The 16,116-nt window shown below is 37.4% G+C and overlaps 1 protein-coding gene across 1 annotated transcript in view; it reads right to left on the reverse strand.

The window, feature by feature from the left end:
• Positions 1 to 1,047: 1,047 nt before the first annotated feature.
• Positions 1,048 to 16,116, reverse strand: part of LOC140310036 (GDNF family receptor alpha-2-like) — a 60,650-nt gene continuing 45,581 nt past the window's right edge. The window contains exons 5-8 of the mRNA XM_072388160.1: positions 12,644 to 12,756; positions 11,509 to 11,649; positions 7,015 to 7,148; positions 1,048 to 2,215 (exon numbers count right to left, since the gene is read on the reverse strand). Of these exons, the coding sequence (XP_072244261.1) occupies positions 2,090 to 2,215; positions 7,015 to 7,148; positions 11,509 to 11,649; positions 12,644 to 12,756 (514 nt within the window). The 3' untranslated portion in view covers positions 1,048 to 2,089. The remainder of the gene's footprint in view (positions 2,216 to 7,014; positions 7,149 to 11,508; positions 11,650 to 12,643; positions 12,757 to 16,116) is intronic.

Consider the following 16,116-nt stretch of genomic DNA (forward strand, 5'->3'; position numbering starts at 1 on the left):
GCCAGAGCATGTTTTGAAAACAAAAGTAATATATTTTAGGTAAAATAATATTCCCAGGGAAACATTTTAGTGGTTTTCTAATTGTTTGGCACAATATCATTTATTCTTCCTTATCTGACGTGCGAATATGCTCTGTAATGTTTTATAAATTAAAGCTTTACATTGCATAATGTATTTCAGTTGACTTCTGGGTTGCATCTGTTTTGCTGAATGACTGTGAGGTGCTTTCATCAGTGGTCGAAGACAAAGCGACTCGTCTGTGGAATCTGTTCACTGGGGACTTTCCAAATCAAATGCAACAAATTGGCCCTTGTGGAACAATGTCTATTCATCAGTGGAATCATTTAAAGGATTTGGTGACATTTTGCCAAGTCTTTCTTGATAAAGATCTTCGATAGAAATCCCACCAGCCAGAGTGGAAACATTTTCATACACAAGCCTCTTTTTTTTTCTTCTTTTTGTTAAACTATAACTTGATCTTGATATGAACAAGATACCTCTCTAGTTTTTTTTTTTTTTTGCCTATATTCTGTCAAGTCGTTTGGGCTATTTTGTTGACCAAATCTGTCCGCAGACAACCACAGCATTGGAATCCACCTTTGTGGTACTACATGCATCAGTAGGTGTCTCAAGGATCACATTTTACCATGATGACACACCCAGAAATAGACTAAGAAGGTGAAAAAAACACCAGCTTCACAATAATAACTACATAACTTACATATGTAAGTTAATAATAACTTACATATTAAGTTAATAATAAATAAATTATGATTTAGTCAGTTTAGGACAACTGAGGTGCAAAACAATAGAGCTGTAGCACTCCTTTGATTGTGACATACAATAGAGTGCTGCAGCTCAAATACTTAACTTTCTTGATACTTAAATAACTTTTCTCTTCCATAATCCCCTGCAGTTCGCAATATGGACCGCAACCTCAACTTTGAGGCAAAACTGCTCCGCGCATGCCATTTTTGGCTTAAATGTAAACACATATGCACATTAAATGAGCACAACATAGTATGATATTCACACACAGATAATGGCTTTCAAAATTTGAACTTATTTAATCTCATCGCTTTATACATTCTTTGTGAATAAACCTTAATAGACAAATATAAATGCAGATAATGAAGGCCTTCAGTTAGTACCAATACTGAGCAATCTTAGCATACAATAACGTCCTTTCAAGGTACTAGATATCATTAAGTTGAATGAAATAAAAGTGTTGTTTATATACATAGAAACAGAAATATACACATGTGCAGGTGGACATACGGTGAACACCCACAGTCAACGACAACATCTTAAATGACCATAAAACCATTAATTGTTAACATCGTCTGCTTTGATACCTTTCACCACCTGCTTAAAAAGTATACTGTAGCACCCAAATGAAAGATCTGTGCTGTCGATTTATTATGGTCACATATACTATACCAACACTTAGAACACTTAATAGGCTTTACAATTTTGAGTTTACACTAATTTTGAAGAGACAGAATGCAATCACACCCCTTCCATACATTTGTGTTCTGTTCTTTTAAGAGAAGATTAAGTCAGGACCAGATTCAAGACAAAAGAAGTCTCTTTCTCGTTCTTTTTTTTTCTACTATTCAATATTTACCTCATGCTCCTTCCATTTCTCTCTGCAACAATTTATTTTCTGTCAACCCTGTGTTCTTTTAATATAGTTTCTCATTTCTTCTTTCCATCCACCAGTGCGAAAATCACAGAAGTCTTTGTAGCAGCTGTACTTTTTCAGTTTTATGTCTCAGTCAGTGCAGGAGTTACTTTCAGATAATGGCCCTCTTGTCCTTTTTTGCAAAAGGGCCTTTGCAAAGCCATGGGTTCCATCACAGTGGTGGTCAGCCCAGACAATTTACCAAATGAACAACAAACGTACAACTGTAAAATCTAAATAATGTCCATCCCACTTGCCCGCTAGTTTTCCTCTTTCATAAATGCCATTAATGTTACCTGTCACCAGAGTTTCAGCCTTCTTAATATTAGTTTCAGAAAAGACACCTTCTGTGTTTTGGATAAGCTTGTGGGTGGATGACCTCCTTTTTTTCTCCTCCTGGCGCTTCTACAAGGCATGCTGGGCCAGGATCAGAGCCAGAGTCAGGCTGGGAAGCAGAGCCCAGACGCTGGCACAGAGACAGTGAGAATGATCCCCTCTCAGGTCCAGGCCACTATCTCTTGGTTCAGGATACTGAGCAGATAGAAGGACACACAGAGGGAGAGACATGTAAAGGTTAGACATGACTCAGACACTCGTGCAGTTCTGCTCTGGCATTTTATAAGCGAAAGGAGATAATAGGAGGGAGGAAAGAGTGCAGGGTACAGTAGAAAAAAAAACTCAGAGTGAGAAGTTACATGTCTACATGACAGAGCCTCTTTAGCATAGACATTAAATGTTTGATCAATCAAATGTTTTGATATGTTAAGCATATTTCAAGTCTCTGCTGTTTAGTGTGTTCATTGCTTCTTTAACAAGTTGGCAACAAAGGAAAGATTCTTGAGAGCTCATATATCTTAAACTCTCTTAGGTTGTGCCAGCAAGTCTCTAAATTGTTTTTAAAGCTATCAATAGACTTTATTTACACAAAAAACACGAAACGATGCCAAACACACATTACTGAAACCAGCATCAGCTGTGGATTTCTTTTCAATATTTCATAAGGCATATCTAACGGCAAATAGAGGCTGAACAAAACAGCTGCAACACAGTGTTGTCTGAGTGTGTTCAATCAAAATACTTTAGTGTTTCTTCTCATGCACAGGAGATAAAGTAACTTTATCTAGTGCATAAAAACTGAATGCACTTCACCAAGATGTTAACAGTTGGAATAAGTCCAGATATTAAATTCTATGGCCTCCAGAGTTTCACTGTTATATCCACACCACAATGAGCTTCATTATGTGCTGTTCCATAAAACTGTTAGCAATTTGAATACTTTTTCAATTTTCTCGGATTCTTGTAACACCAAGCATAACCATTTGCCTTCAAGTTAAAGAAGTGCCGCTCAATTTGCAGAGACACATTTTTCAGTCCAGCACAGCAATACTGAGCCACATCATAAGGAACATGAAACATTTCCTCCTCCTCCTCCACCTGCCCCTCACCTCATCTACACCAAAGCAACCTCTGCAGAGATTGCACTGGTCCATTTCCCTGTACACAGAAAAAAGCATCTACTCAGATTTTATCTACCAGCGCCTCGTCTTTCACCACAACAAGATAACGCATAAATGAGAAAAAAAAAATAATGAAGCAAGAAAATAGTGTTGTATTATATTAACAAGACATAACATTTTTCTTTTCCTGTAAAGGGAAAAAGGGAAGAAGGGAGAGTGCAGGAGAGAAAGGTGTAGTATCCGAAATAGCTGCTGTTATTACAGTACTCATATTTGCGCATTGACATTACACAAAGGAATGACTGAAATGACAGCTGCCAAAACAGAAGGATGTGTTTAAGGGCAACACTGGGTAGCTTGACAATGCACCAAACACATCCACAACTAAAAGCCAATTAATTAGCAAGGGCAGTGATGTGTGGCAGCAGCCTGTTGACATGCGTCCAGATATCTCATTGCAGCCAATATCTACAGATCCACACAGGCTTGTGAGAAGGTACACATACACATAAATGGGTGCCTAAAGCACAAACGCATACCTAAAAATACATAGACCGTGACAGAATACAACCAGTGTCAAAACATGCGCTCATCTCAGCGCACGCAGATAGAGAGAGAGATCGGCTAAAAAAACTCAAAAGTGCACATTTAAACTGTTCAGATCATACTTATATTGAAACAACTACTCATGTTGATATAAATCTTTATTATCAATCAGAACATTAGCAAAATTACAGTGAAACAGGGCTGCATGTCCCAAGGCAAGTTATCGAGTAACCCTGAGTTATGTCAATTCTGTCCACAGTCAATTCAATTCAATTGAGCTGAAAATCAACAGTGACAGAGTTACATGGGAACACAGGCAACAGTAGCTTCTCACTGATTTTGAAGTTGCTTTGCATCAAACTGTTAATGCATCTACAAATCTAATACGTGAATCTGAGCAGCTCCTCATTGGAAAATCTGTTAGAGTGAAGACAGTCACATTCAAATCAGGATTATAATTATGAAATTGTCTTGGAAATTAAGCAAAGAAAAGTTTTCAATTTCTATCGTGAAACTTAAAACACATTAAAACAGTATCTAGGAAAGCAATTGTCTTTCGCCATATAAAGAAAACAGAATGTAATGGCAACCCCTCTGACTCAGGGTACTTCCGCACTTGCTGCTTTGCTCTATATGTGTATGTTTCATAGATATGAGCATCCTGTACCACACCTGAGTACAGGCAAAATATCTATGCATAAGGAGGAGGTGGACTCAGTTGTCAGATTTTATGTTTCATATAACCATGGAAACAACTCATATCAACATTCGCCAACAGGTAATTAGTGTCTCTCTTACCGTGCTTTAAATGTTTTAAAATGTCATATTTTACGTCATACCAACCACAAGTCATTAAATCCTATGTATAGCCTTAATAAAATAGTTTTGCTGCCAAACACAGATGAACACAGATCCCCCAAAGGTTCTGAAATTAAGAGCTCCAACTTTCCACCAACCTTCAAATAAGAGCATGTTTATTGATACTGACTGATATCTGGCCTGTCGCCAGGGTGGTTTCAAGAAACACAAAATTTTAAAACCTAACAGAGAAACCTAACATAAGAATCCTAACATGTTTAATTCGGGTGATGGTTGGAAAGGATTAGCCGTGACGGTTAGCTGTATTAATATGAAGTGTACCACTGATGACAAGACTTGTTGATCACGGATTTTGATCAAAGCAATAAAAACTAATAAAACATGAAATTCCAAAATGTGTGAACTTTCCTCCCTGTCTCTGGCACGAAATCAAACGGAGGAAGCAACAGTTATATTGTGGTAAAACTAGTATAGTTGGCTATAGGAACTATATAAATGTAACTGAATTAACATTTTCTTTTATATATAAATATATATGTATATATATATATAAATAAGCCCATATGCTTACTCACTGTTCATGTCAAAGCCCACAATCACTGTGAGTGACATTTTGAATGATTATGCTTCTAAATTCGCTGAAAATGTGGTGAAGAGTATAATGGATCAGCATAATTTTAATGAACAGTCCCAGGCTGCCGATTATCCTTTACTCTGTCATGTGGTTAGCTGCTATCCATCCACCCCACACCTCATATATTCTTTTACTCATATCATTTGTAGCAATGTTTACACTCACACAAGGAATGTGTTACTACGATGCCCACGCTGGTCGCCGTCAGATTTACAGCTTTGGACAGCCATTTTTCCTGCCAAGAGGACTCACGCCGTAACAACACTCCCCCAATTTATCTGCTGTAGAAGTTTGACAAGTTTTAATTGCCAGGCATAGTTGTCTGAGAACGCAGGGCCGCCCAAAATGTCCCTACGAGCTCCCTCTCTAATTATAAACTTCCTGCTTGAGTAATCACACGTCTTATTGTTTCCTAATTACCATTTTTACAATAAATTAAACACCATGCTGCAGTGAGACAGGCACTGAGCAGTGCATCAATACTGACACACACATATGCACACAAAACCTTTGGAGAAAGCATCATCTATTCTCTCCTTTCCAGCTTTCTGCTCTCTGTACCTTTAACAAACACACACACACTGTTATTGTTATCAGAGGTGCCTGTTCATTAATTCTCCTCTTTACAACATTTTTAAGGTTTTAATTTGCTGTCTTCCCAACAATGAGGGTTTCAGCGTAAAGCACAATACTGAATGTCTCAGGTGAAGTGTGACCATTTAATGGCTGTGATGTGGTATGTCTTAATGGAAGTCATTCAATCGACAAACATTCATAAACACTGCACGCTGCTTGGATTTGGATCTGTAATAGTGACTAAAAAAATTACGTGAACAATAAAAACAGCAGCAGAATCCTTCACAAAGCCCTGCTTTATACCACGGTGTCTAATTCATCCAAACTGGATGACCGAGTCTTTTGCAAAGGTGAAAAAACATTATCAGTCACACACTTGAAGGCTTCACTGCAAATCTAAAATACATCTGTAAAACACAACAATACTTCATTGTGAGAACTAATCAAATCCAACACAAGTATAAAAAAAGAAAAGAAAAGAAAAAGCTCTTCTCGTCCCAAAGTGCAGAGTGAAATATTTCTTTCCAGCTCAAAGGAGACAGAGTGAGAGAGGGGGAGTCTTCAGTGGACAATCTGTTGCTGTCGTCTTCACGTTTATTTGAGGAGAAAATGAAGTATAATCGAATTAAAGAAAAATATCCATGCATTTGTGCAGCACAGCAGTGTTTCTCTGCTTCAGACGGTGAACCTAGTTTCAGTTGAGTTCACTTCAAACTCTTTACATCTGACAGCATTCAATAGAGAACAGGCCGTGGGCCAGTATTTTAGAACCTCTAATCCAGATTAAACCCCCCACCTCCCATTCCTTTCACTATTCCATTGTCATAGAGAGAAATATTATATTTCAACCACATGTCATCATCTTGGGAGCAGCATCTGTTTTGATGTGCCAAATGTTTAACAAGCATAGAGATGTGATATGAATGGTACAGCATGTTAAGCTTTAGGGTTTTGCAAAGTGCAAAATCCCCCTTTGACGGATACAGAGCAAAGGAGTTTTTTTTTGGGTTCATTTTTACAAATCTATGCAAAAAAGTTGTAGGAAAGTGATGGAAATGTATGGATATATTTAGGCTGTAACAGCAACAATAAAAAGAAAAATCCCATTTGTTTGAATTTTGCACAATGAGGTGACCTATATATGATATGTTGCTCTCAGATTAGCTACTATATTGTATCCCTTTGAGCCAACTTGATCCACAACCAAATGGTTTAAAATGACTAAACATGACATTTTTCATAAAAATGTAACATTCATGATACCCCACACATTGAAACAAACACTGCTACATTGTTACCATGACAGAGGGATGGTCTGAGATGGCCATCGACCAATCGGACTCCGTTTTCGATGTTGCCGAAGGGCTCGTGGTGGTCACATTTTTGTTCTGTGTGTTGTACATCCCATAACCAAAGGCCTGAATGGCATTTCCTGCAGGGACAGATAATAAAGACATTTGTTGTTGACTTCCATCCCAGCAAGAAGCCAGCTAGCAGACAGACAGCTCTAAGTCAACTTCTTGGTCTTCTGCCCAATCTTTGACAACCCGGGGAATGAGAGAGGCCAGAAGAGAAGACTAAAAAAGAAATGAATAAAAAGAGTATATGGAGGCAGTCTTTTTGCTTTGTCTCTACACTTGATGGTTGTATGCAAAACTAATCACCAAAAGCAATCAGAAATTTGTTTGTGAAATTTGTCAATAGGGAAATTGCGCAAAATTTTACTGTCTTTCAAAGTACCAATATTACTTCATATTAAATATTGTAAGCCATGCTCTCCTTTTCAATGCCTTGCATTTTTATCTTGCTAATTTAGCAAGTAATTATCCTTCTTTATGAAAATCCTGCAGAGACACAATGAACACCTTTATTACATACAAACGACTTCAGTTAATGGTTTTGGCACTTTACAAAAACATTTTTATTTTGCAACAGCTGTTCTGAAATCCAAACAAGCTGACAACATAGTGACATAATGTCCACACTTGAGACGATTAGTCCTAATTTGTGTGCCAGGAAAGAATGGCAATAGAATCTCTTCAAAGTAACAAATAAATCAGTTCAAACAGAGGACAGCAGACTGTGAATTCAGATGAGTGGTTTTGTGAATCTGCGCCTGCAGATATACTGTACGCATGTGTGTCATTTTGTAAGTCTATGTGCAAGTCTGCAAAAAAGTGATAAATCCCTGTTCAGTCAGCTTTTCAGCTAGATATGGTAAAATAGGGGCTGAGTACCTTTTCATTGCTCATCCGTCTAAAACACGAGGCTTGTTTCTCTTTGTTCAGTCAGAGAGAAGGCAAGGCATGTAATTGCTTGGCAACCACCTCCATTATAAGGTCAGCGTGCAGAGATGACTTTGAATAGATTTATGTGACTGATCAAATTCAAAACATTCCTAAACAAAGGAGGAATGGCATTTCCCCACCGCAAAGGACAAAACCGAATAGTTGTGGAATGCACATGCATAATCCAATCGCCACACAGGCGTAGTCCTCCTGATGCATGGTCTCATAGATTTGTCTGTCACATCCTCTGTCCACCTACACAGACTATTGTATAAGGTACAGCAACACATAGAAAAAGGTACTCTCAAATATAACACATAAAAAGCACTCATCAAGTTTTTTTTAAATTTTGGTACATACTGAAAAAAACTGAGAACACAGAAGAGACTCAAGCTCATCATTTAAGTCTCAAAACTTCAATACCAGCAGTGGAAAGCTGGTGGAGAACTGCTGAGACATGTGATGTTACCCATCTGTTTGTCAGGGTTGGCTAATACAAGCTATTTCCCTGCAGATTCTTTAGGATAGGGGCAATATAGTCATAAATCAAACTAGTTGGCTAGAGGGCCCCCACCCAGGATATTTGACTGCACCCAAATGTTCCACTGAGTGATTAAGCTCATTGCCGACAGCAGTTCATTTTTTTTTAATGACTCTGGACAAATTTTCCCTTAACCCTTGGGCATAGCCTTCATTGTCCTACCTGCAGGTGAAGTAAGACACGGAGGGGGAGGAAACGATAGGAAAAGACAGAGAATTTGAGTTCATATATTTGAATTATTCATTTTAGTTGGAATGTTTTTGGTTGGCTTCCCTACATATTTTAGTAAAATATCAATTTCAGAAGAATTCTGACAAAAATTCATGAGAGGACATGGAGAGCAGTCAGGGGATGGTAAAAAAAAAAAAAAAAGGTCTATCATGGTTTTCACTTTCAAGTGCTTTATGGTTGTTGATCAAATATTTTGTTCACAGAGACAGAAATAATGAAAGTGGCAAGACATGAGTGTCACTTAGGTGTTAGTTTAGTATCGGGGCGCAGAAAACATTTTGTATGTATGCGATCAAAATTCACAGTCTTACTTCAGGATGAAATTGTTTACACATTTAAAATGTTCTTGTAATCTGGAATGCAATTACATTTCTATTAGATGAGTGGCCTAATCAAATTGGTAATGCAAGTGTAGAACATCATTTCTCTGATTGGCAGGATTCTTTTGTAATCCATTCATATCATAATTTCTCAACGACTATCTAACGTGGCAGTAAAGATAAAGGAGCTGTGTCAAAAGCTCAAAAAGAAACTGCTTAATTACACTATAACATTAAAAGACTTATGGAAAAAAAGATTTCAAGGACACTTTAAGTTCAAAGACATGGTTGTAGCTTGCTAGTTGGAAATCTCATTTGCTACATTAAACTGTCGCCAGTGTGATATTGCGCAACTAGAACACGTTTCCTTAACACTTAAAAGGAGGTTACACTGTGGCCTGCAAACCAAGAGATTTGAAGTAAGTTCTCATCCTGATTTTGCTCAGCAACTTTTTTACTTTTCTATTTTCATCTTGTTGACATTAGCTTGGCTTACTTATAGAAAAATACATAGTTGGTTATAGATATCAATAGAGTATGGGTTAGGGATAGAGATAACAAAACAGGAAAACATACGGTAGGACTTAGATATTAATATCTATGCATGCTTACAGGTTTTCATCATGTTGCCTAAATGCTCCCCCATACCGTCTTAATTGTGAAACTATTCCACTTTGAGTGTGTGGACAAACAAATCTATTACACATTTTCTAATGAGAACCATCATGTAATAAAAACTATTGACTTGTTGGACATTTGCAAAAAGGCAAACCCTTTAAAATGTAATATACTCTTAAGAATGACATATTACTTTGCAATTTGTTGTCACTTTCATACTTTAAATTAATAAGACAGTTCAGTCCCAAGGAGAAATTAAGCTGACATATGTGTTTATCACAACTCAAAAGCCATGTAATTAGGGTCTAGAGTTCCCAATTAGGTGTTACTATTAAGAGCTTCCTCCAGGAGCGATAAGTAGAACCTGTCCTTGTCAAACCTCTGACATCTAAAACCAACAGTTGACTAAGTGTGTTGTCTTATTGCCAAGATCTAAAGAATGTCTAAAAAGCTTTGATGATTATGGTTGCTTACTGTACAAGGCTAGCAAGAGAAAAAACATTAAGAACATTTCCAAATTAATGATTCAAGTTTAAGCAAGACCAACCATAAAACATGTACCATCTTCCAAATGCAAATAAAGATATTAAAGATATTCAGCAAGTTCATGTTGAAATCTGTTAGACAACAATGCAATATGCCCACATATAGTTTTTTTCTGGTAAACAGGGTAATACTAGTGTCTGAACCCAAGGCAGTACTTTATATTTAATACGAAAATGAAGTATTATGTCTGCTTTTTGTTCTTAAATGATGATTTAAGAATGGCGCATTTTTATTGTAATTTATTCATCATCTATTAATAATGTTACTTGTAATTTATATGTAATTATAATTCAATTAAATAATTTATCTGCCAACATTTATCTGTAGGCATTATTTCATTGTTTCAAGTGTTTTCATGTTCGTTCTGTGTTCATACATATGATATCATGTTGAAGTAAACCAAAGTCTGCTTCAGAAGTTGTTCTAAGCCCAAATTTGAGTAACATGTTCAATCATTCAAGGTATTTGTATAAAACAAATGGATTAGACATATTGAGAGGTCTGACAGGCTAAAATTCCCAAAGTAGATTTTTCTGAAGTTTCTAAAGCTACTAGACATTCATCGGATGTCATAGAAGGGTTGAATACATATTGTACTGTATAGTGAGTTTGTGTTTTTGTGCATGTTCTCTCCCCAGGGGAAGTGGAAGTTTATCGCCTGTTCCCGTTGACTGTAGAGCAGAGATGCTGCATTTTCTGTTATTTTTCAAGACGCCTCCTCAGCTCCCAGTCTCATCCTTCATACTGCTGACTCAGCTAAAATGGTAGCCCAGCAATCTATTGAAATGGTCTGAAAGCATTATCCACACAATGGAACATGTTAAAGGCAATGGTGTCTTGTAGGGCTGATGACACTGCTCGCTATGCCATAATGAGGAGGGAGCTTTACTTTAGGGTGAAAAAAAGCACGAGGATATTTGAAGATGGCCCCTTTGTCATGTTGCACCATGTGTGTTCCGCAATAGATGTACTAATGATATGTATTTTACTCTAGCCATCCCAGTTATTCGGTTTCCACAAACATCTTGCTGAAGAGTTCAACAACACAGAAAAGCAGAATTTGACATTAAAGCATTAAAGTTGCATTAGACTGAAGTCCTCGGCTCATGCTGCTGTAGCATGTTAGAAAGAGTAACTACTGCATCACACACTTTTGCTCTCATCAATATTATATGACCATTGGACCCCTATCATTTGCAAAACACATTTCAGATGTATGCAGAGTGTGCTTGTGTCAGGTTGGCTCACTTAGGCATGTGTTATTGGTGAAGTACCGCAGGAAGTTCATACATTCCTCCTCTTGATTTCCACTGCCCTTGCAGGTGCACCACGGGGAAATGGTCGTATTGGTGAAGCTGCTGTCAACATAGTTGGGAGTCATTTCCGTCCCTGTAAGGGAATCCACACATAAACACAGAGATACACACATTAGGACACACAGCTATAGGTCACTAATGGACAATAATGGGCTACATTTATTGCAAGCAGTATGTAAAATAGGCAACAAAATGTTAGTCACTGGAATGGATTCACACTGTCTGAGTTTACAGGAATCATTCTGCAATGCTTTATTTATATGTAAAGAGGCCATTATGTCCTAAACATTTTGCAAGGTAGTTGCTTTAGGAAGCGTATGCCCTGTTTGAACACAGCACTACTGTACCAAAAACAATGTACTTTTCAAACGTCTATCTCTAAGTCAATGCTATTACTAGGAGCCATGAGGATTAGATATGCTTTGTGTAGCATTTTCCAGAGAAATCCAGGAAACATTGTGGCATTTTATCACATTGTTCTACTTGATTGATAATACATGGTGAGGAGGCACTGACTGATACAGAAATATGGACACTTCAGCAAACATTAGTTCATTAGTTTTTAATAAATATATTGTGTAGATTTGAATTTACACATTTTTTTTAACCCTCCATCACCTAGATGCAGCTGGCTGGGATTGGAAAATATGCACGCACCAGTCTGTGCACACTGTTTGGACAACATTTATTATGAGCAAACAGATGGTCGTCAAGTCCTTTAATTAAGTGAACACTCTCTCAGTGCCTCTATTCCCTAATTTATTTGTGGTACAGAACTAATGTCCAGTGTGCTGGTGGAGTTATCAGGCCAGGAGGGAAAAAAAACTGAGTCTAACTATTTCGCCTTCTCCTTGGGATAAAAAATGTTTAGATTGCTGTCTCCCTGCTTCTTTCTCTAGTCAACCATCCCTCTTGATCTTACCATGTATCTCCATTTCTAGAAAGAGTTTGTTATTCTGGAAGAGCATTTTAGTGTAAATTCACCCATTCAAATCCCACCTTTTCTCCCTTACATTCATAAACAGATTTAAAATCCTTCACAGTGTCACTCACAGCCCTGTACTGACCTATGAGTCTTGCATAAGAGGTCAAACAGGCTTGGTGATTGTCTTGATTGGGACATGTGCTCATTGTGTGTGGAGTCATCCAGCAGTTTTCTATGTAATCAGCCAACCTGGACCTACAGACAGAAAGAAGGGCAGAGGCTTAGTTATAAACTGATAAACTGCAAATGCACAACAGATGAACACACACAGATACATGCACAAATTCATTGCAACAGGTCAAACTGTTGGCACTATCTTAAAGAGTTGCTGCCAGTTGTGAGCAGCATCAAAGTATATGGAACATCTGCTTCCAGGCTGCTACAACAGGTGCTCTAAATAAACAATTCCCACTTATGCCTCACTACCAACAAGCTATTACCTATCTTCTTAGCATGCAACATAATCCCAGTGGTGGTGCATTTGTGCATGAATAAGAGAGAATATCACATAGCTTTTTCAGCTATATAGCCACCATGCTTATCCAGGACATCTAAAATGCCTCCCAAAAGTCACTTTTTATCATAAGCCAAGGAGGCTGATAAAAATAGTTGGTTTTGTTTCAGTGTGTTTGTGATAGGAGTTTTAAATCTTTGGAGGCCCCTTGGATGGCATCACTAATTCACTTAGGTGTATTGGGAGAAACGTGTGCAAAGTTGCCCGTCTGTGCTGCTCACATCACAGCTGCCCTCTAAGTGAATCACAGTCACTGCACATATAATGCTTTTTCTACATTTTCCCTGTCATGAGTCATTCACCCTGACCTGGTCTGACCGCTATTTTCAGACTGCAGTTCAAAGGGATTGTTGTGTCCCGCTGGCTGATTTGTCATGAGTGAACACAAACAGGCACATACCTGTATGCAAACAGAAAGGTTTAGTTAGGGTAGTTGCTGGAAATTGGCTGCTTGCTTGATATATTCTGAAAAATCTATGACCTGAACAACTGAACTATTCACTCTTATATTAGTTAAGATAACTGCCCTGTAGCATTCTCAACTTATCTCAGACTTTTAGTGTCATATGTTTTTGTATTTCATTAGAAAAAAGTGAGTCAGTAGAAGTGATTTTTGTTATCAACCAACATTTTGATGTTAACTGTGACAGATTTCGATTGGTTCTTATTACCATAAATGAATTATTATCAGCTTCAACGCTAGGAGCCTTTAGATAAGTTAGAGAGTTAGTCAGTTAAAGATACTATTATTGCTTGTTTCTCAAAATCATTTGGTTAGATATGGCTGGTGCAAAATTAATTCTCATTTATATTCAGATTAAAATAAGTTAATATTTTCTTGGCTGTAGCTTTATAATAAACAGAAATACACTGAAGTTGTTGGCCCTCTTATCTTTCTACTATCAAGAAAATCTCTCAAAATGTCAAAATATTTCCTATTTTATTACAATATTTTCTCCTGTTCCCAAGTTTTGTAGTCAGTTTTTTTCGTTACAGCCTGCAGAAGAGGGTGATAACAATTTTCCAAAAGAACAAATCCTAATGCCATGTCGACACTTGAGTCAGGCATGTTTTACCGCAAGAAGGTTTTTCATTTGTCTGCTAATGCAGACATAGACAACATTCTCTTTGCTCCTTGATTCCGTAAAGCTACCTGGAGAACATCCAATGTAAAATTTAAGGAAAAATGCATTAAGAGTTTTCAAACTAATGTTCTGCTCTGTACGGAAGCTCTAACAGGCAAGTGAGAAAAAAAACATCTCAGCTAATCCATTTTCTAAGACCGATGCTACATAGCACATTTTTGAAAGCAGAAAAAAAAAGGAAAAAGCACGTCGAATAATCAAGTAATAAAATGGTTTAAAGATGCTTTGTTTAATAATGCATTAATTATCTGTGAATCAGATGTATTTTCATTTTTTTTCTTGTTAAGAGAAAAAACTATATCCAGCTGAGAAGATCATATTCCTCACTGTTTTCTATACCATTATAAAAGTAAAAACAAATATGTATATTATCTGACCTTTAGATAAGCAGTTGTCCCAGTTGTGTATGTAATGAACACCTCATAATAAATTACTTTAAAAAAAGATTTATTAAAATGCATGTGCATGAATGAATCATGCTGAATAAGCTGTATTTCTATGTGCATATTTGACTCATTAACAAAACTGTAAATGATTGGCAAAGATTAGAGTTATTGTCCATTCATTTCCTGAATTAATCATATTTGGTAAGAATATTTGATGCATCAACATCATAGTATTCAAAAGATTCATATCTAAAAAAGACAACTACAAAGTGCTGACGATGCACCTGACTGCATATTACAGGAGCCTAAAAAGGTGGAATAATAATGTCACAGAAATTTGCATACTACCTTGTATTTAAAAATGCATGGCTTCACAGTGGCACCACTGGATCACTTATTCATCATTTTCTACCTTTTTCATGAGCTTTCAAAGTAATTGGATTAGATGAGATGCATTGTAATGATACCAAGCCTAAACCTGCATGTTTGTCAGCTAGCAAATAATCTGTGGCTTCCATGGGAGGGACGTTGTCATGTAGGACCCTATAGAGAAGAATACATGCACTCTGCCAGTGAGAAGGTCAAGCACAATTTGCTGCCTTACTGCATCTTAAGTCTGCAGATCAGAACACCTTGGCTGGAGGCGAATAAGGCGTGATGCAATAACAATCTCTCTGTTGGTGTTTTTCTTTCTGTTTTATTGACTATGGCAGAAATGCAGCCAGAGTGGTGGGATGGGCTTGGACCTCCAGCAGTAAACTCCACTCAGATATACTTCATTACTTCATCCCCATCCACCCTCCTTACAGATCACCCGGAGCCTCTTGGCACAACAAGTTTCTAACATCACACGTAAAACTGCGTTTTATAAAAGTGAACATATCCTTTGCTACTGAATTCATATGTACATACGCTCACACTCAGCTCATACACACCAAATTACACACACACACAATATATAAACAAAGTATATACGATAATAAAGGAAAAGTGGAGCACACACAAAAGCAAAACTATCCTTCTCAACATATGCTCTCCTGACTTCAAGCCCTTTCTCATTCATTTCCATTCAGAGTGAAAAACAGGTATTTGTATCCTAATTCATGCATCAGATGACAAATGGGAGGCAGAAGGGAAGAGTTCAACTCTGTTGAGCCTAAACAAAGCAACATTTGGAAGCACCTTTTATATTTCTGATGGGAATAGGGAATGTGAATGTCAGATTTCTCTTGGAATGGAATAGACCACAGAGGATTTAAAGAAACGGAACAGGCACAACTTTCTTTTCAGACGATGACGGCTTAAAAACAGTAATTTAAAGTTTAGAGAGGTGTCCTGTGTGTTCAGACAATGGTGTTCCAACACTAGTATGCAGCACATTTCATGGCTTCTACGGACTTTCCATTATATCTCTGAAAAGCGCCTCTCGTTGTTGAAATTACAGGCTGTCTAGCTCAACGGAGTTTTATGGTCATTTCAGCCACTCAGCCCCCAGGGAAGTGGCAGAGGA

Source organism: Leuresthes tenuis, unplaced genomic scaffold (genome assembly GCF_036924035.1).
Source record: "Leuresthes tenuis unplaced genomic scaffold, fLeuTen1.0.hap1 SCAF_6, whole genome shotgun sequence".
Classification (NCBI taxonomy): Eukaryota; Metazoa; Chordata; class Actinopteri; order Atheriniformes; family Atherinopsidae; genus Leuresthes; species Leuresthes tenuis.